This window comes from Globicephala melas, chromosome 3, assembly GCF_963455315.2.
Source record: "Globicephala melas chromosome 3, mGloMel1.2, whole genome shotgun sequence".
Taxonomy (NCBI): Eukaryota; Metazoa; Chordata; class Mammalia; order Artiodactyla; family Delphinidae; genus Globicephala; species Globicephala melas.
The window spans coordinates 37217006-37241912 of NC_083316.1; the positions used below are offsets into that span (position 1 = coordinate 37217006).

General features: G+C 38.9%; 1 protein-coding gene across 1 annotated transcript in view; it reads right to left on the reverse strand.

Annotated features, from left to right (window-relative positions):
• Positions 1–16303: 16303 nt before the first annotated feature.
• Positions 16304–24907, reverse strand: part of HCN1 (hyperpolarization activated cyclic nucleotide gated potassium channel 1) — a 432442-nt gene continuing 423838 nt past the window's right edge. The window contains exons 7-8 of the mRNA XM_030881974.2: positions 22189–22353; positions 16304–18498 (exon numbers count right to left, since the gene is read on the reverse strand). Coding sequence (XP_030737834.1) covers positions 17633–18498; positions 22189–22353 — 1031 coding nt within the window. The 3' untranslated portion in view covers positions 16304–17632. The remainder of the gene's footprint in view (positions 18499–22188; positions 22354–24907) is intronic.

Consider the following 24907-nt stretch of genomic DNA (forward strand, 5'->3'; position numbering starts at 1 on the left):
GTCTAATACCTTCTTCTCTATAAAATTACTTCCCTCCAGTCAAATACACCTGGAAGAATTAAGAGCTAATTAACTCACTTTAAGTTTTTAGCGATATCAGATCTATTTTATTCCTGGTAAAAGTACTGAAAGATGGGCTTCCCTGGTGGCACAGTGGTTGAGAGTCTGCCTGCCGATGCAGGGGACACGGGTTCAAGCCCTGGTCTGGGAGGATCCCACATGCCACGGAGCAACTGGGCCCGTGAGCCACAACTACTGAGCCTGCGCGTCTGGAGCCTGCGCTCTGCAACGACAGGCCGCAATAGTGAGAAGCCCGCGCACCGCGATGAAGAGTGGCCCCCGCTCGCCGCAACTGGAGAAAGCCCTCGCACAAAAACGAAGACCCAACACAGCCAAATTTAAATAAATTAATTAATTAATTAAAAATATATATACACACATATATTTTTAAAGTACTGAAAGATTGCAAAAGGATGGAATAATATAGAACAGGGCAGTTAGATGATTCAAAGATGAATTCACTTTTATCATATCTACACTAAAATATAAATTGTAGGTTTTGCTTATGCATGACAAAAAAGAACTTGTCACTGAAGTAAGAAGTGTGCTAAAAAAAATGACTCAAGTGTTAATAATTGGCCGGTATCTAGGAGAATCAGGTATGTTAAGAGCATGGGAAACATTTAAGCTTTTCATGTCATGCCCAATGTCAAAAATTCACGTCTATAAATTTTAGGTTAAGCTAAACTGCTAGCCTATAAAAGCGCCTTGTTTTAAGACAAAAAGAGGCAAAAAAAAAAAGGGTCACAAAATACTACAATTGACATGTGTAGTAAGTTATCTCCCTAAAAATAGTATGTCTCTTTCCTAGTTATATCACCAGTAAAATGAAGTAACTAAATTTAATCTTTAAAAATAAAGGGAAATTTAAAAGTAAATTTCTCTTTCTGTCCTAACAGGGATTCATTCCCTCGACCCTAATCTATTAAATCTTACTATCTATTTTAGCAATAAACAGTGCATGAAGTGAACAGCTCTGGCCTTCTACTGATGGGCCAAGTATTCGATTCAATAGATGCAGCTGATTTGAAATTCCTGGAAGCTTCAATTTTCAGACTTCATAATTCTTTGATTATTTTAGTTCTATACTTTTATCACCTGTCTAGAGATCTCTAACAACAATGTTCACCACAGTAACACTAAAGCACTCTGAAATGAGATGGGTGTATATATATATATATATATATATATCTCACAAAATAATAGTGAGAACTTTAGATCTCAGCTCCTGCTGGGAACAAAGCTTTAAGAACTAAGTTCAGATGATTTCCTGCAGAGTTTACCCACCAAAACATGTTATGGTTTTGCAATTGCAGTAGGAGATTTTAAAGTATCAGTTCTAAAAAATGGTCTTATATCTCCCCCCTAAGATCTTGCTGCCCAGCCAAGAGCCTGAATTTAAAGGGAAGGGCAGGACAGAAGGTCAGATTCTTAGGGGCAGGATGCTTGCTTCATGCCAGAGGAGTTGGACTACACTTAGACAGCTATAGAGCTTCAGCTGCACAGTTGTCATCTCTCTCAGAACATCAAATAGAAATAGGCACTAGACACTTTAATTGGATCTGTAGTTCAAAGAGGAGAGTACTTGGAGTGTGATGTCTTTCAGAAACCTTCCTCTTCCTAAATAAGTCATAAAAGACAAGGCTTTATATGTGGAACCTAACTCCTGTGTGTGTGTGTGTGTGTCTGTGTGTACTCACACATTTTAGTCATCATCAACATTACCAACAACATGGTGACTACTGCATTGTATTACAGATTCTTACTTTAAAGAGGCAAGATTATAATAATGTTTATCATCCCATGTGTTACACATGCTGTCCTATTTGGAGCTTCTCCTCTCATGCACCATGCCTACCTGGCAGTAGGATGAATTCTACTGTCACAAAGTTTATGCTAAGAGCAGGCTTATGCTCCCATTTCTGTCTCATATCTCATGGAGGCTCTTGCTGGGACCAGTGTGTTAGTGGAGGGACATTGCCTTATCAGTAGTAGGACTGATTGACACCAAGAGACTGGATACGTGGTTGTCAGCTGTTTACAGAAGGCACCTGAAAATACCAGCTGCCTAACACCTGGAGGTCTTGGGTCCTGAGGAATGTTGTAGTGATTAGAAGCCTGAATTCCCCTGGAAAATCAAGACTGCATGCATAGCTCCTTCCTCTAGGAAAGCTGGGTTTGAGATGTCGGCCTCACCCAGTTCATGTTCCAGGCAGCCCTGTATGACTTAGAAAATTCTGCTCATTGCATCTAGAATGTTTGATGTGAGTCAAGAGTTGAGATAAACTTTTTTTGCAAAGCTTATCTCAGTTGATACTGCTAATCACCCTAGGAAGCAGAAACTATTTCAATTCTTCATTTTCCAATTATGGAAACTGAAATATAACAAGATTATATAACTCTACCATGGGTACACAGTGAGTAGGAAAGCCAGTTTTTGTAGCTGGGTTTTCGAAGCACTGCAGATATATGGATTTGGCAGATGAACAGAAGGTCATTTACAAAGCATTGACCAAATTTATTTATTTTTATAGCATCAATGTATTATTGTTAGCATTAAAAATGTTACAAAAAGCAATAAACATGTTGGATTGATGTGCGATTAAGAAATATGGCTGCCAAATTTATCCCAAATAGGGAAATAACACCATTTCTTCCTGTTTATTTCTAATTAAGAATGCCAGGAGGCAGGCCTGGAAAGGCAGTATGACCAAGAGTAAGTCCACGGACGGTCATAGGTAAAATTATCAAATATGTAGTTTGTCATCAGTTTCAGTATCTTCATAAAAACTTCAAAATTCTTGGCATGAATGACTCTGTCCAACAACCCCATAACCCTTCACACAATGAGATTCGACCAAACTCTAGCATGGCTTCTATTGGCCCAAGTCCATCTCCCTAGAAGTGACCCCAGCCACCCTCAAAATACTTGCCTGAGAAAATTCAGCATTGCCAAAGAAATTTACTGTTTGTTCCAACCAAAATATGACTATGGCCCCCTCTCTTCCCTTAGAGTAGCTACTTTAAAAAAACTTGCAGTTATAAATCATTTCTCTCCCCTTTGAGATGTAAATACTCTACCACACTAGAAATATCTCAAGGACCCAGGGGTCATCTCCTTGAAATGTAAACAACTAGAGACATAGCTGTCCTGCCTCCCGGTTCCTGTGCGAGGGTAAGCCCTTAACTATGGTGGGCACCTTGTCCAATTTGCAAAACTAGCTTCTCTCCTAAATATATGAAAAGTTGTTTCTCTGTCAGATAAGCACCCATCAACCAACCACAATGACCACCTCCACCCCTCTTAACACCCTTACTACTTTTCTTTAGCACCCTTCAGCATTTAAAAAGCCTCCCACTTTTTTTTTTTTTTTTAACCTCTGGTGGAGTTGAGTGAGCTCAGTTTACACTGAGTCTCTCTCCCCTACTGTAGTTGCCTGAATGAAATCTGACTTACTGGCTTTCACAGGTGTTCAGCTTTGTTTCTGTATGACATTCATGCTTATGTCAGGTCTTGACACCCTTCCTGTCTAGTCTAGATCCCTTGCAGTGATATCCAACATTTGACTTGGTATCTCCAGAAATGTCCTTACACCTGAAATTTCCCTAAAATGCCCCTATAATGTATTTACCTCTCCTAAAACTTTACTAGCCCTGTACTTTTCAGATATTAATCCACTTATGAATCACCTAGGGATGTTGTTAAAATTCAGACTCTTGCTAGTAGGTACAGGGTAGGCTCAGGATTCTGCATGTCTTTCAAGGTCCCACATGATACAGATGCATGAACCTACTTTAAGTAGCAAGACACAGGAGGAGGCCTAGTTATATTGATTGATAGACCCTCTTGGGCCATTGTTTACTGTTCAACTCAGTGATGATCTCCTTGATCATGCTGCTTAAAATAGCAAATCCTTGACATGCGAGTGAGGGCACAGGAGAAGATGGCGGAAGAGGAGGACGCACAGATCACCTTCCTCCCCACAGATACAGCAGAACTACATCTACACGTGGAACAATTCCTACAGAACACCTCCTGAACGCTGGCAGAAGGCCTCAGACCTCCCAAAAGGCAAGAAACTCCCCCACGTACCTGGGTAGCGTAAAAGGAAAAAGAATAAACAGAGACAAAAGGATAAGGATGGGACCTGCACCAGTGGGAGGGAGCTGTGAAGGAGGACAGGCTTCCACACACTAGGAAGCCCCTTCGCAGGCGGAGACTGTGGGTGGCGGAGGGGGGAAGCTTCGGAGCCGCGAAGGAGAGCACAGCAACAGGGGTGCGGAGGGCAAAGCAGAGAGATTCCCACACAGAGGATCGGTGCCGACCAGCACTCACCAGCCGAAGACGCTTGTCTCCTCAACGGGCGGGGTGCGCGGGGCGGGCGGGGCTGGGAGCTGAGGCTCGGGCTTCGGGCGGATCCCAGGGAGAGGACTGGGGTTGGCGGCGTGAACACAGCCTGAAGGGGCTAGTGCGCCACGGCTAGCCGGGAGGGAGTCCGGGAAAAGGTCTGGAGCTGCCGAAGAGGCAAAAGACTTTTTCTTGCCTCTTTGTTTCCTGGTGCGCGAGGAGAGGGGATTAAGAGCGCTGCTTAAAGGAGCTCCAGAGACGGGTGTGCGCCGCGGCCATCAGCGCGGACCCCAGAGACGGGCATGAGACGCTAAGGCTGCTGCTGCCGCCACCAAGAAGCCTGTGTGAGAGCACAGGTCACTATCCACACCTCCTTTCCGGGGAGACTGTGCAGCCTGCCACTGCCAGGGTCCCGTGATCCAGGGACAACTTCCCCGGGAGAACGCACGGCGTGCCTCAGGATTGGTGCAACGTCACGCTGGCCTCTGCCGCCGCAGGCCCGCCCCGCACTCCGTACCCCTCCCTCCCCCCAGCCTGAGTGAGCCAGAGCCTTGGAATCAGCTGCTCCTTTAACCCTGTCCTGTCTGAGCGAAGAACAGAAGCCCTCAGGAGACATAGAGGCAGAGGCGGGGCCAAATCCAAAGCTGAGCCCCTGGGAGCTGTGAGAACAAAGAAGAGAAAGGGAAATCTCTCCCAGCAGCCTCAGAATCAGCGGATTAAAGCTCCACAATCAACTTGATGTACCCTGCATCTCTGGAATACCTGAAGAGACAACGAATCATCCCAAATTGAGGAGGTGGACTTTGGGAGCAAGATAGATTATTTTTTCCCCTTTTCCTCTATTTGTGAGTGTGTATGTGTATGCTTCTGTGTGAGATTTTGTCTGTATAACTTTGCTTTCACCATTTGTCCTAGGGTTCTGTCCGTCCGTTTTTTGTTTTTTTTTACTTTAAAAATTTTTTTCTTAATAATTATTTTTTACTTTTTATTTTAATAACTTTATTTTACTTTATCTTACTTTATTTTATCCTCTTTCTTTCTTTCTTTCTTTCTTTCTTTCTTTCTTTCTTTCTTTCTTTCTATTTTTTCTCCCTTTTATTCTGAGCCGTGTGGAGGACAGGCTGTTGGTACTCCAGCCAGGCATCAGGGCTATGCCACTGAGGTCGGAGAGCCAAGTTCAGGACACTGGTCCACAAGAGACCTCCCAGCTCCACGTAATATCAAACGGCAAAAATCTCCCAGAGATCTCCATCTCAACACCAGCACCCAGCTTCACTCAACGACCAGCAAGATACAGTGCTGGACACCCTATGCCAAACAACTAGCAAGACAGGAACACAACCCTACCCATTAGCAGACAGGCTGCCTAAAATCATAGTAAGGCGACAGACACCCCAAAACACACTATCAGACGTGGACTGCCCACCAGAAAGACAAGATCCAGCCTCATCCACCAGAACACAGGCACTAGTCCCCTCCACCAGGAAACCTACACAACCCACTGAACCAACCTTAGCCACTGGGGACAGTGACCGAAAACAACGGGAACTACGAAGCTGCAGCCTGCAAAAAGGAGACCCCAAACACAGTAAGATAAGCAAAATGAGAAGACAGAAAAACACACAGCAGATGAAGGAGCAAGATAAAAACCCACCAGACCTAACAAATGAAGAGGAAATAGGCAGTCTACCTGAAAAAGAATTCAGAATAATGATAGTAAAGATGATCCAAAATCTTGGAAATAGAATAGAGAAAATGCAAGAAACACTTAACAAGCACCTAGAAGAACTAAAAGGAAACAACCAATGATGAACAACACAATAAATGAAATTAAAAATACTCTAGAAGGGATCAATAGCAGAATAACTGAGGCAGAAGAATGGATAAGTAACCTGGAAGATAAAATAGTGGAAATATCTACTGCAGAGCAGAATAGAGAAAAAAGAATGAAAGGAACTGAGGACAGTCTCAGAGACCTCTGGGACAACATTAAACGCACCAACATTCGAATTATAGGGGTCCCAGAAGAAGAAGAGAAAAAGAAAGGGACTGAGAAAATATTTGAAGAGATTATAGTTGAAAACTTCCCTAATATGGGAAAGGAAATAGTTAATCAAGTCCAGGAAGCACAGAGAGTCCCATACAGTCTAAATCCAAGGAAAAACACGCCAAGACACATATTAATCAAACTATCAAAAATTAAATACAAAGAAAACATATTAAAAGCAACAAGGGGAAAACAACAAATAACACACAAGAGAATCCCCATAAGGTTAACAGCTGATCTTTCAGCAGAAACTCTGCAAGCCAGAAGGGACTGGCAGGACATATTTAAAGTGTTGAAAGAGAAAAACCTACAACCAAGATTACTCTACCCAGCAAGGATCTCATTCAGATTTGATGGAGAAATTAAAACCCTTACAGACAAGCAAAAGCTGGGTCTTCTGCCCATTTTTGGATTGGGTTGTTTGTTTTCTTGTTATTGAGCTGCATGAGCTGCTTGTAAATTTTGGAGATTAATCCTTTGTCAGTTGCTTCATTTGCAAATATTTTCTCCCATTCTGAGGGTTGTCTTTTCATCTTGTTTATGGTTTCCTTTGCTGTGCAAAAGCTTTTAAGTTTCATTAGGTCCCATTTGTTTATTTTTGATTTTATTTCCATTTCTCTAGGAGGTGGGTCAAAAAGGATCTTGCTGTGATTCATGTCATACAGTGTTCTGCCTATGTTTCCCTCTAAGAGTTTGATAGTGTCTGGACTTACATTTAGGTCTTTAATCCATTTTGAGTTTATTTTTGTGTATGGTGTTAGGGACTGTTCTAATCTCATACTTTTACATGTACCTGTCCAGTTTTCCCAGCACCACTTATTGAAGAGGCTGTCTTTTCTCCACTGTATATCCTTGCCTCCTTTATCAAAGATAAAGTGCCCATATGTGGGTGGGTTTATCTCTGGGCTTTCTATCCTGTTCCATTGATCTATATTTCTGTTTTTGTGCCAGTACCATACTGTCTTGATTACTGTAGCTTTGTAGTATAGTCTGAAGTCAGGGAGCCTGATTCCTCCAGCTCCATTTTTCGTTCTCAAGATTGCTTTGGCTATTTGGGGTCTTTTGTTTTTCCATGCAAATGGTGAAATTTTTTGTTCTAGTTCTGTGAAAAATGCCAGTGGTAGTTTGATAGTTTTTCAGAAACAGACATTTCTCCAAAGAACATATACAGATTGCCAACAAACACATGAAAGAATGCTCAACATCATTAATCATTAGAGAAATGCAAATCAAAACTACAATGAGATATCTCACACCGGTCAGAATGGCCATCATCAAATAATCTAGAAAAAATAAATGCTGGAGAGGGTGTGGAGAAAAGGGAACCATCTTGCACTGTTGGTGGGAATGTAAATTGATACAGCCACTATGGAGAACAGTATGGAGGTTCCTTAAAGAACTAAAAATAGAACTACCATACGACCCAGCAATCCCACTACTGGGCATATACCCTGAGAAAACCATAATTCAAAAAGAGTCATGTACCAAAATGTTCATTGCAGCTCTATTTACAATAGCCAGGACATGGAAGCAACCTAAATGTCCATCAACAGATAAATGGATAAAGAAGATGTGGCACATACATACAATGGAATATTAATCAGCCATAAAAAGGAACGAAATTGAGTTATTTGTAGTGAGGTGGTTGGACCTAGAGTCTGTCATACAGAGTGAAGTAAGTCAGAAAGAGAAAAACAAAGACTGCATGCTAACACATATATATGGAATCTAAGGGAAAAAAAGGTCATGAAGAACCTAGGGGTAAGACGGGAATAAAGACACAGACCTACTAGAGAATGGAGTTGAGAATATGGGGAGGGGAAGTGTAAGCTGTGACAAAGTGAGAGAGTGGCATGGACATATATACACTACCAAACGTAAAATAGATAGCTAGTGGGAAGCAGCCGCATAGCACAGGGAGATCAGCTCGGTGCTTTGTGACCACCTAGAGGGATGGGGTAGGGAGGGTGGGAGGGAGGGAGACGCAAGAGGGAAGAGATATGGGAACATATGTATATGTATTGCTAATTCACTTTGTTATAAAGCAGAAACTAACACACTATTGTAAAGCAATTATACTCCAATAAAGATGTTAAAAAAAAAAATGCGAGTGACAGAGAGGTCTGCCACCTGCTTAAGGCCAAAAAAAATCCCCAGTGCCATGTTCCTCTCCTTGGTCTGACACCTCTGATTGCCAACAGTGTGCCCATGACACATATCTGTGAGAGGGGAAAACTGGGACCAATAAAGGGTTTCTTTTGACATTTCTAAAAAAACCCAAAAAAGTAGCAAATCCTCCTCAATCCCTATTCTTGACTCTGCCTTTTCTCTTTCCTGCATTGTTTTTCTCCAAAGCTCTTTTCACCATCTGAATTATTATATATCTTATTTACTTATGATGTATTCCTTCCCAGAAGGATATAAGCATCATGAAGGAACAGATTTATGTCTTTCTTGTCTACAGCCATATCCACATCATCCAGAATACTTTTTGCCACACCATATGTGTTTAAGGAATGATTTTGATGAATTAGTAGACCATTCTAAATTATATAGTTCCAAATTATAGGTAGAACTAATGGCTTAGTGTGATTGAACCACTAAGGCAACATGTATGTAAGAAATGGACACAAATGAAACCAAATGGAGTGATTAAATAGCAGAATTCTAAGCAACACAAGGGAAATATTATGGATAAAAGGACTAACAGACCTTCTTTAGATGTTACCATCCTGGTGAGTCCTCTGGCTGTTCAAAGAATCAGCTACTGCTGGGCAGTCTGCAAGATTGAGTGGTTGATTAATTGATTAATTAATTAATTATTGCAAAATAAGGCCCATGATCCTTCTATTTTTAGGTTATTTTTTAATAATTATATTCTGCATTTTAAATTTTATAAATCTGATAATAGGAAGCCTGTAGGAAATATAGTCCAATTCTCATTTTCAAATTAATTTGACAACTTTTCCCTTGCTGCTGCCTATTCTTACTCATGTTTATTCTTCCCAACTCCAAATATTTACTTTCTATTATAAAATGTACTGTTACATAAAAGTTAGAAATCTGTTTAGCAGTAATGCTAATACAGAGAATGAAGCACAAATCCCTACACATATCAGTATTTAGGACAATGATTCTTAACCCTATCTATACCCCTTTTTTATAACTAATATTTTGTAATAATCCCATTACTCTTCTGAAATGAGTGTCATTGATGGAATAAAACAAATTTTTAATGAACACATGTTGTTTCTTATGTGTAATGTGAATCAGACCTTATAAAAAGCTATTTGTGGTAAAATAGTTTAAAAATTAATGTATAAATATTAGTACATAGATCAGAAATTTTTTTTTTTATTTCCTATACGAACCCCCACACTCTAGGGATTGGTACCCATTAGATTAGAGCTCTTTACAAAAAAGAATTCTGCTGTTGTAAGTACAGGAGACAATATGATAGTATGCAGTTTTGTGTGAGTGTATATAGTGTTAGTGGATTTCTTGTGTAATCCCTTGACAACCCTTCACTCTTGAGTATGCTCTAGTAGTAGCAGAAACCCTCTATGTGTCCTGCCCTAATCACCTAGAGATATCCCCTCCTGCTGAGCCATTCTTTGTCCACCAATGTGTTTGCTTCTTTTTCAGTTGAAAAGCTGCATTTTAGTTCTTTCTTATTTCTGAATAGGCCACATTTTCAGGCCTTTTCACAGTCTTAGTTCAATCTATACCCTTCCCTCTCCAAAATAGTGACTTTTTTTTTTGAAGGGAAGTACCCAGGATTTATATTGATGCTATGGTTAATATCTCATAGATAAGATGTAAGATTAGTTCTGAAACATAGGCATAAAAATATCTCAATGTTTCCTGAAAATTTCCTCCTTCCTAATGTATCTTATATTTCTAATATGTTGAAACTGAGTTCCTATAACCTATGGCTTCTCCCTTCACTTTCACCGTTATAAGCTAACTAGTTCTGCCTCATTATTTTATTTGTTACTTATAAAACTTTGTGATTTCCTTTGAAATGCGTATCTTTGCTTAAGGAATACATTTTTAGCTACATTATAAACAAGAGTATGTGATTATTTGAGAAGACTTGTCATAACAAATAAGGAGATTATTAGGTACATTGTTACAAAAGGTTCATATAAAACATCTTTAAAGAGATTGAAGAATCTATGAAAATATAGCAGAAAGGAAGTAGGAAGAGAGAATGTGGTAATAAGTGAAGACAACAATCAGCCCCTCCATAATGAACCAAGTTCTATGCTACATATTCTAAAGTAGATGTTCATAAGCTCTTCTATGTCATATTCCTTTTTGTTCTTTAGAATTAATAAGGTGACACTCTTCACTATCAAAATGAATATTTAAACCTCTTTTCATGTATATATTTGATCTCCTTCAATGTCACTTTTCCTCTTTTCATGCACTGTACTTGAATTGCTCCTGCAATGTATATTGTTGGCAGAGTTTGTTTCCTTGTGAATCCAAGGGCCTGTAACCCCTTTGGATCCTAAAACAATTCCTGGTAAGGTGGGGAGGTAGAAGTCTTGATTTGCGTTGACGTATAGAAGATTAGGTTAGGATAGCTTAAGAACGGCGATGTGAAGTGTCAGTTTTTGGCTGGTGGTCAATTCCCCTAATTTTTCTTGCCCTCAGATCTAAAATAAATGAAAAAAGTCAGTTTTCAAAATTTTCAAGTCATGATCTCCTTATATAACATAAGCCTTTCTGTCAAATACTTCATAATCTGGAGAGATACATCATCTTTAGAAGTGTCACAACTTATTTTTGCAAGAAACTATGCTATTTTTTGCCATGAAAGAAACATGTGTTTTGAGATTATGCTAAGAAAATAGTCAGGAATTACTTTTGATGGGCTATCACAGACACAATATTTTGCAGCTATAAACTAATTCTTTAGGTAGATATAATTATTGAAGTCACTTGAAAAGTGTGCAAAAAAGTTTACCTTTTACTGTCATATAATATATTTTGCAACTTAAAGGAAAAAGGTATATCTTAGACCTACTTAGGGCCAGAACTTTTTCTGGGACATATTTTACTGTCCTTTTGGAAAGCAGTTACCATTCATGTTAAAATGCTTGAGCAATTTTCTGACAGAATTTCAAGAAGTTAAGATCTTTACTCAGAATATTTCCTCACTCTACTAATACTCAAATTTATAAAGAGGTTGGTAATCTTTAACCAGATAATTTTCTAAAAAGTGATTGTTAAACTGATTTTTTTTTTCTTACAAAATAGTTCAACCTAGATGGAACGTTTGGATTGGCTTACTCAGAACTCTCTTGTCAAGTTTGAACTAAAATTTTGACATATGTTTGTAATCAATTTATATGACAAATTGTTTTAATAAAAAGATAAAATCTCAAAGCTTGCCAACATTCATATCTTGGAGTAATTTACAAAATCATGTAGTAGAATTCTGCTTATGTGGTTCATGTAAAGCCTAATAATAAACTAGCTTGGGAAAGACTAAGCTTTCATTACGGGTACCAGCTTAAGGAGCTATTATCTGAGAGTTTCAAATATGGAGAAATTAAAATTTAATACTGTTTATTCACATAAATATAGGATGTCATATATAAGACAAATAATCATTCCTTCAAAAAGAACTATGCAAAACAAGCCCAAATCAATAGGTTTGATCATTGTTCTTCTATTAGCGTAAAAAAAAAACCCCAAAAACCTTAGGTTATATATACAGCTATAGTTACTAGACCTTTATAGATAAATATTACAGATGTTTAGAATCTTGAGAGTTTGAATTTGGGAAGCTATACATATCTAAAGGGTCTTGGAACATGTCTAAAAGGCCTTCAGAGACAATTTATGAGCCACACATAAAAATAATCATAATTGTTTTTGATCGCAAATAGTGATGCCAAGCTAGATCATTGACTGTATGAAGAAAATTGGACTTCAAATGAGTTTTGGCTGACTCCCAAAATGGAATTTACTGTTACCAAGTAGAGAAAAACCACAGTTGTGGATACTCATATCAACTTGCTACTGGTCCTTAGATGTTCTGAATTGGGTGGTCAAATATATTTTGACTCATGCTACTGGCTTTGGGATATATGTTTAGCATTTTAAGGTAATTACTGTGAAGAGGACAATTACTTGAATCTTTCCATATGCTTGTTCATAAGCCAATACTGTTAATATCTATTTTTGATTTTTAGCATGGAGTTATATGGAGACTATATGCTATATAGTGTATGCAAGTTTTTTTATCCATTAAATACTATTTAATATTTCTCAAATGAAATACTTCATTATGTTAGATATCAGAATATCATACTTTGAGCAACTCAAAACTGCACCTTTTCAATACAATTGAGGGAGTTATCAAAACAGAAAAGCAATCAAGTATTACAAAATCACTAATATTTTCTTCTAAACAATTATAATAAAATTATCTTTTTCTGGTGGCAGATTTGTGAATATATCATAAAATTTTTCCTGTATAGAGAAGTTCGTGCTTTCACACCCTGAAGCTGTGAAGGAAATGATGAAGAACAAAACGACAAATATTAATGGAAATGTCAATTGCTCCCAGAGAAGGAAGGAATGTGGCCTTTGGTGAAAAACTCCAAAATGGGAGGAGGAGGAATATGGCCAGTTTGCTTCTATTATAAATCCTTGATGAATTTCGGCAAGGTACTTTCTACTTTCTTTGTTCTCTTTTAAAAGCGGAGATTTTCCTCATGATTGACTTCAGTGTTGGCCAGTTTATAAAATATAGATGCTATTTTTTAAAAAGGATCAAAATTACTTAAGAAAGTCACTGCTTTTGAGTGGCAGTAGCAGGTATACTTAACCCTGAATACAACAGCAAATCTTCTTTCTTCCATCCGATTTTCTTGGAAAAAGGACAGAGTGAATAAAGTTATAGAGCTAACAATTCAGGGACTTCTCTGGTGGTGCAGTGGTTAGGAATCCACCTGTGATGCAGGGGACATGGGTTTGAGCCCTGGTCCGGGAGGATCCCACACGCCGTGCACGGAGCAACTAAGCCCGTGCGCCACAACTACTGAGCCTGCGCTCTAGGGCCCGTGAGCCACAACTACTGAGCCTGTGCTCTAGAGTCCATGCTCCGCAACCAGAGAAGCCACCGCAATAAACCTGCGCACTGCAACGAAGAGTAGCCCGCCCTCACTCGCTGCAAAGCCCGTACACAGCAGCGAAGACACAACGCAGCCAAAAATAAATAAATTAAAAAAAAAAAAAAAGATCTGAGTTAGAAGCACATGATGCTCAAAAAAAAAAAAAAAAAAAAAAAAAGAACAATTCAATGCATGCAGCCAGTCACACTTTTAAAAATTGTGACCATTCCTTTCAGCTATTGATGCTCAGCACCCAATTATGCTATAAGGACCTCATTTCTTTCATATTGTACAGTGTAAGCAATTTTTCAAATAGAGCATGTAATAAAACTTTGCTAGGTGTAGTGCACAGGAATAAAATAATCACATCTGGGTTTTAGGGCACATATTCTAGAAGGATAGAGGTAGAAGGGAGAGAAACCTTGTTGTAAACGATGGAAGTGAGATCCACAGTAGCGAAGTAGCATAGTAAAATGAACAAACATAAACACTTAAGTGAAAAAAAAGGCGTGGAGTCTTTAAAAATAAGCCTGAAAGACAGTAGAGATCGCTTGTACTTTGAAGTGTAAATAATTCAGGATCTGAAATAATACACCTAAAATTCAAAACACATCATATTGTTTAAATCACCCAAGTCCATTAGGATTACTCTAGTAACTCGACTGTGTACTTTATAGTGTCTTCCAGATGTTATGCTCGTTTAAGTTTGTAACTGGAAAAGCAACCACCTTTGGAAAGTGGAGCAGCTTCCATCTGGGAATTATTCACTTAAGGAGTGGTGATAGAGACCGGGAGACAGGCTATTTATTTGATGACTATAATCTATTTGCACTCCTGCCATTTTTCCTTAGAGTTTTTGAGAATCCTTCACTCACTGCAATATACTCTATCTCACGCTTTGGGTTTGATTCAAAATCCACTTGTATACGGAGGTTCTGTCACCGTCCGAAGCCTTTGCAAGACCGAAGGCTATCATAGAATAGGTTTGTATATGTAAACTATAGGGCAATTATTTGTCATCCCCATATCCAATAATAGCACAGAAATGCCTGTATTTTGAAATTGGACAACAACCGCGTGCTATGGAAGTACAGTGTGAAGAACTGAAAAAAAAACCCTCAACTTGTACATTATAGAAGAGGTAAAAAACACAGGAATAGCTGGAAAATCCATGTTCTATTTAAGTTCTTTTCTTTCTACAGTTAGAGAATACCTATAATTAATTTTATGATGATTACCAAGTAAAAGCCCTCTTGGAAATCTTATGATGTAAAGATAGAAAGACAGAGGCAAATCTGTACTCTTTAATAAAACAAAATGTTTGATTAGAGTATATTGATAAAATAAAATATTCATGATTTTAGTTTATTTTCTGTTGAATTTATTAATAATCTTTATATATGTATGGCTTTGAGCAAAGACAAAAGAAATTCTCTAACTCGTCCCTGATCATACAGTTGTTGTAAGAATCAGCTATTTTACTATTTTCCCAGCAGCAGAAAGACCAATCTTTTCAATAATACATTTCTTTCTGTACAGTTTAAAACTCCATACTTATGGGTTTACCTATGTACAGAGAAAAGAGGTCACTTTTCAACTAGCAATGGACTTTTATGTTACAGGAATGTGAGTCAATTTTTTTTTACCTAAGTATATATATTCATACATATATATGTATATAATTTACCCTGTACCACTTTATTAGTTTGACATATAAACCTTAGGGGTTTTTTTTTTTGTCCATTCTATTACAAAGTGAATAAAAATTTTATGGTTGCACTGAAAGACCATGCAATTCAATTTTGCTTATGTTTCCCAATAGTGCTCAAAGTAAAAAAAAATTTATATATATAAAAATATTTCACTACCAAACCCATTAGTCCTATCAAATGTAAACCTTTAATAATTTAAAGGACCAATACATGATCTTAATAAATCGAAGTTAATTCTCAATAGTTTAATAAAATAAGAGTTTTGTACTGATATATAAATGGTCTTGCAGCTTCCACATAGGTTCTAGGTAGACTGAACAATCCCTTTTTCACACCGTCCCTGATGCGCCATCAGAGGTCACCAGCACATTCATGATAACATCGCACTGACTAGCATGGTTGATTCCTTCCACACAAGCTGGGATCTGTTAGAAATTAAACATAACAACTCATTCTGATATTATAAGTATTATATCCATAAAAGGCATAACAGGCAGCATGGATCCATTTTAGAGTTTTTGCTTTTGTTTTTGTTTTCTGTCCTCAAGTCTATCTGGAGGCCCTGCCCCATTTAATGTGTAATCTTTGTTAAGTTCTTCTTAAATGTATCGCCAGTGTCAGAGATACGGAAGACTTCCACTTTAGGTCATTCTCTTAACGGGTTATTTACGGAAGTCGGTTATTAGGAATCTTCCAATTGTGTTCCAGTCATCACCACATTCGTGGGTTGTGTTAGGCACAAATGCTTTCTAAGGGACTTCTTTGAGAAGAAGCAGATGTTCACAGATCATGAAAAGAGTCAAGGAAACAGACAAACAACAAAAACGATGCTCACAGACATTCAGTTTGACCCCTGCTTGCTGTCACCATGTCTGTACTTTTTTCAGCACATTTAAAATAACAAACCTCCCATCTAAGGGCTATGTTAGTCACCACATGTCTTAAGATTTACTAACCATTTAGTTACAATACACAAAGAGCAAAGTGTGTGTTCCCAAACAGATATGATGCTATAGTGTATTTATTTTTTAAAATTAACACCGCAGTAAACTACCAATTACAGTGAAGACACAGAACACACTGGCAACTCCAAATCAAGCTGTGGTTTACAAATCATTATTTAAATGATGATAATAATAATAATAACATTAAATGAAAGTGAAAACCTCACTTCTATACTTAAGTCAGAGATCCAAGTCAGCCTTATAGGAATTTTAAGATAGGCAATTAATGAATGGTTATACTTTTCCAGAAATGAGAAATACTGTAAGCCTTTCCCTACAATGACTGCTTTGAATGTATTTTCTTTTTTTCCAAAAAGCATGCAGGGATTATTTTCAGATGCTTGATTATGGCAAGAAGGAAGAAAAGTAATGATTTTTGGTGTAATACAAGCAATTTGTAGAATCGAGCATACAATTTTGCATAAAACATTGCAGGTTAAAATAATATTGTAGGTTTCAAGCCATTGCATTACAGTTGACTAACTGTCACAATTAGGTGTTGTAAAATTTAAAACTCTAAGTTTTGAAGTGAAGCAATAAAACTAAATTCTTAAACGATGACTTTTACCTTCACACAGCACAGAATAGCTATCTTTGTTTGGGTTGAAAAAGTTATTTACAACTAACATTGATTGAGTCTTGGTAAAAGTCCGATAACACATGAAGAGAAATATCCCCTCAGCTTTCTGAAAGATCGATGGACATGTTTGTGGTTAGAGACAGTCATAACAGCGTCAATGCTGGTCTCCTACCATGGCCAAGCATATGGTGTGTTCTTTAACCTAATTCAAAATTCAAAGCACCAAAATACAATTTAGATCTAGAAAATGGGACTTGCTATTTAATCCTCCGTAACTGATGATTAACAATTTAGATGCAGAGACACTGCTAATGAGAAAAGTTTTGATTGGTGCTGTTTAGTAGCTCACTTGAGTTGCCTTTTTAAAATCAGTTTTGCTTCCATTGAATCCAAGAACTCTTCATAAAATAGAGAAATACATATATCAAAGGAATTAAGTAAAAGTAGGTTAAAAATAAATAATCTTACAACAACATTTTAAATCCTTTAATGATTTAAAGAAAGGAAGACATAAAACACTGAATGCTAAACAAGTCTTTTGAACTTTTCTTGAGATTTTTAGATATAGATTTAATAGTATATGTGTGTATATATATATATTTTTTACATTTTGCATGTAGGCCAGAGCTGTCTAAAATATCTCTTCATAGTAGGCTATAGGGATCTATCAGGAGATAGAATAAAATAAGATCTGAGAATATTCTCAGTTTATTAGAGTATTTCTTTCTGCTTTGACAATCAGCAGGCATCATAAATTTGAAGCAAATCTTGGCTTTTCTGTCTCTGGGTCTGTATGTAAGACTGAGGAAGACTCCCTCTGGTGAGCAGCTGCTGGTGGAGGGGGTGCCGGTGGGACTCCCCGGCTGGGGGGGATGGCTCCCGATGACATCTGTCGGAACAGGGTGACCCGCTGGGGTACCGTGCCCCTGATCCCTGCCTGCAGGCCCGAGCCGTGCACCGTGGTCACGGGTGGAGGGATGGACGCCAGGGACTCGCCCACAGTGGGATGTGGTCTGGAAATCAGGGTGGAAACCTCATGGGGCAGCGAGGGCTGCGAGGCCGAGAGGGGCCTGACTTCTCGGGTCAGGCTGGTGTTGTGAAGCGCCTGCGTGCTCTTGTGCACTTCGTTTTTCGGTGCGGAGCTGCTGGGTGTCTGTGGAGTCTGGGGCTGCTGCTTGGTCTGCGGTGGCTGCTGTGCCTGCTGCTGAGTGAGTGACAGCTGGGAAGCAGTGGGGGAGGCGTAGTGGAAAGTTCGAGTGGCTAGCGGGCTCTGAACGGGAGGGCTGCAGACCGCAGTGGCGTAGGAGCAGGGCGAGAGGATGGCCGACGGCTGGGGGGTCTGTGTGCTGGGGCTGGGGGAGTGCAGGTTGCCATGAGACAGACTGGTGGCTGTGTACACCGGCGGAGATTGCGTCCTCCCGCGAGAGGTCGGGGTGGTAGTTGAAGACGTGGAATTCAGGGCTGTCATTTGAGGGTAACTGATGGGACCGATGGCCTGCACCATCTCCCTGTCGTGTTTCACAATCTGCTTCAGGATCTCGTTCTCCTGATTGTTGAAAACTCCAGTGTTCAGATCCTTCTGGAACTTTTGCAGAAGAATTGAATTTTTCTTTCCTGTCAGCGAAAGGAAGATAGGCACTTAGAAAGTCTATAAGTGACTGATGACAACTCCAAGCGCGACTGGCTCCTGCAAACAGAATGATGGCAGTGTTTCATAGAAGAGGCTTAAAAGCCAAGCACTCACCTTTAGACACCAAATAGACACATGGCTCCTGTCTCTCACGCTTCCTGTATCTTTCTGGGAAATCTCACCTTCTGTACGAGTCAAGTTGAAAAGTCTGTAATATGGCAAAAGCCATCTTACAGAAGAAATGGAGAGATCTGCATGAGGGTTACCTTGGGAGAAGAAAGGGCATTTGGAGCAGGATGGGCCCGAAGTCAAGATTTCAGTTTAAAGCTTCTTTTTCAAGAAAGGGCAATGGAATACATACTATGTGACAGGCACCCTACCCAAGGCTTTAGGCAGATTTATTTTATTTAATCCACAACTCTTTGCGGTAAGTGTGCTCATAATCCCACTTCACCCAAAAGGAGACTGGAACATAAGAAGGTTAAGAGTAATGTCCAAGAAAACATAGTTAATAAGTGACAGAGCTGGGACAGGAAACCAGTAGATCTGATCACAGATTTACTACGGACTATGAAGCAGCCACATCTATATCACGTTGAGTGTTTGCTGGAAATGAAGTCTCCTGGACCTCATCCACTTGCTGCACCAGATGCTGCCTTTTACTATGATCCCCTGGTAGTTGTCACATGCAAGTTTGAGAAGCAAAGGCCTTTGCTTTTGACCAGTGCCCTACACCAGTGGTTCTCTGCTGTACCTGCATATTTTTGTCATCTCTAGAGCTTTAAGAGTTACTTATTTACATCTGCACCCTAACAATTAAATCAGAATAAACAGACATGGGTCCAGATTTTGGTACTTTAAAATAAACTTTCCCCAGGGGATTCTTGTGTGCAGCCAGATTGAGAACTATTTCATAATCTTACTTTTTTTTTTTTTTTTTTTGCGGTATGTGGACCTCTCACTGTTGTGGCCTCTCCCGTTGCAGAGCACAGGCTCCAGACGCACAGGCTCAGCGGCCATGGCTCACGGGCCCAGCCGCTCCGCGGCATGTGGGATCTTCCCAGAGCGGGGCACGAACCCGTGTCCCCTGCATCGGCAGGCGGACTTTTAACCACTGCGCCACCAGGGAAGCTCTATCTTTCCTCTTCTGAGAGGTTGTTGTGAGGATTCAGGGGCATAGTGTATGGCAAGCTCTCAGCTCATTCTAGAACCTCAACAAGTATTACCTCTCCTTCTCGCTATTGTCTTTGGAGTGGTTTGCAATAAGGAGATGTTCTCTGGCAAAATAACAATTAGCACCAATTGTAGGTTGATGTAAGAGGGGAAAATCAGTGACTTTTTAATGGCATCATCACCTAGGTAAATATGGTAACTGAAAAGTAAATCAATTTGCCATATCACTAAATAAAGTATCACATCTAAACTAACAAGGAATATTTTCAAATGGAAATGTATGATATAATTTACTTGGCTGCTGGGAAAGGCAATCATTTTAAATGACTGCCAAAATGAATAGTTCTCTCTCTTCTTACAGAATTGTCCTAATTTCCCAAAGAACAAAACTTCTACGTTAGTAGAAAACATAAATGCTTACTTTGCATATACCCTTAATTAACTATAACATATGCATTTATAAGCAATGGCCACAGTACTGAGAAGGATAATATTTTTTTTGTGATCATGTGAATAGTCAACATTTCATAATCTAAGTATCTGGGACCTTGTGGAAAAATACTATAACTTTTAATGCACTGTTAGAATTTTGTGAAGATTAAAAATGGAAATACTGGTGCTCACTAGCAATTTTATTGCCTATATTATTGATTGCAAACTGTTTCATGCAAACTTTCTTATAAAAAATTAACTGTAATAAATTAGATGAAAGTGATGCTCTATCAGATTAACAGAAATTCTCTATTGAAATATCCTGATTTGATGCTTTTGCAAAGTATGTTTAGCTGGCTTAGGAAGAAAACTCATATGCTCAGAAATTAGTCTCTGGCTCTACCATGAACACTCACACACCACAAAGAGGGAAGTTATTTTCAAATTAAGTAAAGATGCTTTTAGGTATACTCGCTTCTTTTATGGGCACTGTCTTCTGGACACTCCGTCCTGTTACATCTCTAAGTTATCAATAAGATTTTTAATATGTGTCCTGTGTCTAATGGTAATGTCCAAATACTACATTTACTTCTCCTAACCTAATTTCAGATCCTTATGCACTCTGTTGTCCTACCAATATAGAAGAAAAGAAAGATGTAAAGTGCAGAAGAAAAGCTGACACAACCATACGTCAATCAAAAGTCCTTACCTTTAATAAAAATGAAGCAGTTGAAGTATCTCTTTATTTACTTTCCAGTGATCCCAACCCCAATCTCCTTTGAGTTCACTGATTCCTTCATCCCTCCCTAACTCTCTTCAACAATATTCATTGTGTACTAGGCACTGTGAATGTAATAGTAAATGAGATATGATCTCTACATTCATAAAGCTTAGCATCTCTAGAGCAATTTAAATAATAAAAGCAGTGCTGTGATGGAGGAACTTCCCAGTAGTAAGGGAGAATATCTCCAGGGTACTCAGACTATTAAGAGGGTAGAAGGTCAAAGAAGGTTTCTACAGGGACGTGATGTCTAAACTGAGATATGAAAGCTAGTAGAGTTAAGCAGGGAAAGGGAACAGAGGAGGGTAGGGTGCAGGAGGAGGATCTGGGTGTGGAAGATGAATGCATATCACCTTCCAACATCAGAATGTTCTAGCATATCTTGGGAAGTTAACAGCAAGCCAATCTGATCTAACTTTACTATGGCAATTATTCAAATCTTTAAACCAATGTAACTAGTAAGGTCTAACTTACATATTTTTATTTGAGAGCAGAGAAGATTTTTAAGATAAGTTGATGTTTGCAAAGTAAAGCATCTATGTGGGCACTTCTATTAAGGTTTTTTCTGCTTGAGTCTGTATTACAAACATTTCAAGAAGTTTCTACTGAGACAATGAAAATACACAAGTTTTCAATTCTTAATATAAGAATAAATGTAAAGTTGATCCTTAAAAATGAAAAAAAAAGCCTTGTGATAAAATTTAGTTTGTAATGTAGACTCATACTATTGCATTTTTAGTTCTATTTTAATGCTGTGTAGAATTTTTAATCATTGTTTTTTACCTTAAGATTCAAATTGTTTTGGTATCACTGGTGAAATCAGATTGCGTAGCTAGAAAAAATAGAGATGAATAAACAAACCTAGAATACTTAGAAGAGAAAGTTAGATAGAGCCTCAGATCTTTCTAGAAATATGGCTAGAGCTAATTGCTATTTCTATATTTCTATGTTAATTAATAAGCAATCTATATACTAGCATTTGGGACTTATGATTGCAAATATGCATCAGCCCACTAGATTAAAACTGAATTGTGGGCTTCCCTGGTTGGCGCAGTGGTTGAAAGTCCGTCTGCACATGCAGGGGACACGGGTTCGTGCCCCGGTCTGGGAAGATCCCACATGCCGCGGAGCGGCTGGGCCCGTGAGCCATGGCCGCTGAGCCTGCGCGTCCGGAGCCTGTGCTCCGCAACGGGAGAGGCCACAACAGTGACAGGCCCGCATACCGCAAAAAACAAAAAACAAAAAACAAAACTGAATTGTGCACAAAGAAGAAAACTGAACAGAGTACCTATCCGATCTAGTCGGTCAATGGCTACTGTCTCAAAGGCTCTTCTCATCATTGGATATTCCTCCAGGACCTCATTGAAATTGTCCACAGAAAGCGAATAAAGACGACAATATGTATCAGCTCGAACACTGGCAGTGCGTCGTCCCTTGGTCAACAGGCAAATCTCTATAAAAACAAAGAAGAAAGATTTGTTTGGCAATTTTCTTTAAAAGGCCATTAAGACCTACCACAACTAAAAGAAAAAAGTCTCATGGTGTGAGAAACCAATGATTAGTAACATTTTCTATTTTATCAGGAAATCCTTTCTGATAATTAAAAGTGCCCAATTTCTAATACTCAATCTTAAAATATTATTTTTTTAAACAATTGAGACTTTTGGTTCAAAGGGAAGGCTGTAACAAAATTATCTTCTTCCAGTTCCAATTCCAATTCACCTGAAACAAAAATATGCAGAAGAAAGAATAATAAATCCAAAATGGAGTTGAAAACAGGAAGAGACTATTCTCAGATAGACGTTCTTATGAATTCTGGAAGGCAGAGAGCAGATGGTATTATATAGACAGAAACCAAAGTGAGCCCAAAATCATTGGCTTAGAAAGTCTTATGATTAAGCAAAATTGAATCACAGGTTCAGATGTATGCATTATAGGAATGTTTTATGTAGTTCATATATTCCCAGTAAGATCAGTATAAAAATTATATTCCAAATGTACAGAGGGGATTTTCATTTAAGTAATTTCTAAGGAAAATATTTTGTTGTAATTTTGATTCCCAATATATGGTAAGTAAATATTTGCAAACGTGGATTTTCTTATTAGCTAGATAAATAAATGATAAAAGTGAAGATTTTCTATTTCATTTCCCAAAATTTATGTATTAAAATCCTATAGACTTTGCTTCTTTAAAAAATTTAAATAATTGAAAAACTTTCCTTCAAAATAACCTATTTGAAAAAAGGAATGGGAGAAGTGTTTCTGAAATGCACTGTCTCCTAACAAAAGGAAATAAGCAAAATAATTATTGAAAGGGGCCTAAATTCATACTCCTCTGAACTTATTTAAAGAATTTCAGTTCATGTTGATAAACATAGTGAGTAAATTATATGGTAGGCATTATGTCCTTGACGTTAGGGCTGGAAACATGAATCAAACATCATATCTACTTCTGTATTACTTATTTGCTGGTAGTAAAAAGAAAAAGTTCATTTGAATTAAGATTTCATTTAAAATGCAAGCTGGTGAGAGCAATAATATAGAAGGCAGGCACTCTGGGAGTACTAAAGAAGTGCATCTGAACCAATCTGGCAATTGAGAGGATTTTAGGAAATGCCACCTAAGCCACCAATTATGTTGTTACTGTCCGTGCTCGTAAACATTTCAAATTTAATAAACAATATTGTGGTCGGGCCAACATGGCAGAGTAGGAAGACCCTGAGCTCACCTCCTCCCATGGGCACACCAAAATTACAAATACATACAGAGCAATGTATGTATGAGAATGACCTGGAGACTAGCAGAAGAGATTTTCTACAACAAAAGATATAAAGAAGGAACCACAACGAGAAGGGTAGAAGAGGCAGACATGCTGTATAGTCAAGACCCATAACCCTGGGTAGGTGACCCACAAATGGGAGGATAATCACTATTGCAGAGATTCCCCTTAGGGAGAGAGGGGTCTGAGCCCCACATTGGGCTCCTCAGCCTGCGGGTCCTGCACCAGGAAGATGACCCCCAGAAAGTCTGGCTTTAAGGCCAGTGGGGCTTGCATTCTTGAGAGCTGGAGGGTTGTAGGAAGTAGACTCTGCTCTTGAAGGGTGCACACAAAATCTTACACCCTCCAATACCCTGTGCAGAAACAGTAATTTGAAGAAGCCTGGGTCAGACCTACTTACTGATCTTTTAGAGCCTCCTAGATTGGCAGGAGGCAACTGGGACACACCCTGAGGACACAGATGCTGATGGCATCCATTTTGGGGAGCTCATTATACCCCAATGACACTGATGCTGGCAAGCACCACTTTGGAATCCTCCCTCTACCCTATTAACACTGGAACCCAGCCCCATCCACCAATGGGCCAGCGCCAGCCCTGGGACTCTCTGCGCCATGCAGCCCACCATGCTGGGACCCAACCCCACCCTCCAGCAGCCAGCAACCTCTGAACCAGCAGGAATCAAAGGTACATTAGATGATACAGAGGACTGGATCAGTAAATTGGAAGACAGAGTAGTAAAAATCACTCATCTGAACAGAAAACAGGAAAAAGGATTTTTTAAAAAAATTAGGATAGTTTAAGGGACCTCTGGGACAACATTAAGCATACTAACATTTGCATTATTGGAGTCCCAGAAGGAGGAGAGAGAGGAAAAGGGAGCAGAGAACACATTTGAAGAAACAATAGCTGAAAAATTCCCTAACCTGGGAAAGGAAACAAACATCCAGGTCCAGGAAGCACAGAGAATCCCAAGGAGGATCAACCCAAGGAGGACCACACCAAGACACATTATAATTAAAATGGCAAAAATTAACGATAAAAAGAGAATATTAAAAGCAGCAAAGTAAAACCAACTAGTTACAAGGGAACTTTGCATAAGATCACCAGCTGAGTTTTCACCAAAAACTTCACAGGTCAGAAGGGAGTGGCATAATATGTTTAAAGTGATGAAAGGAAGAAATGTACAACCAAGAATACTCTACCCAGCAAAGCTGTCATTCAGATTGG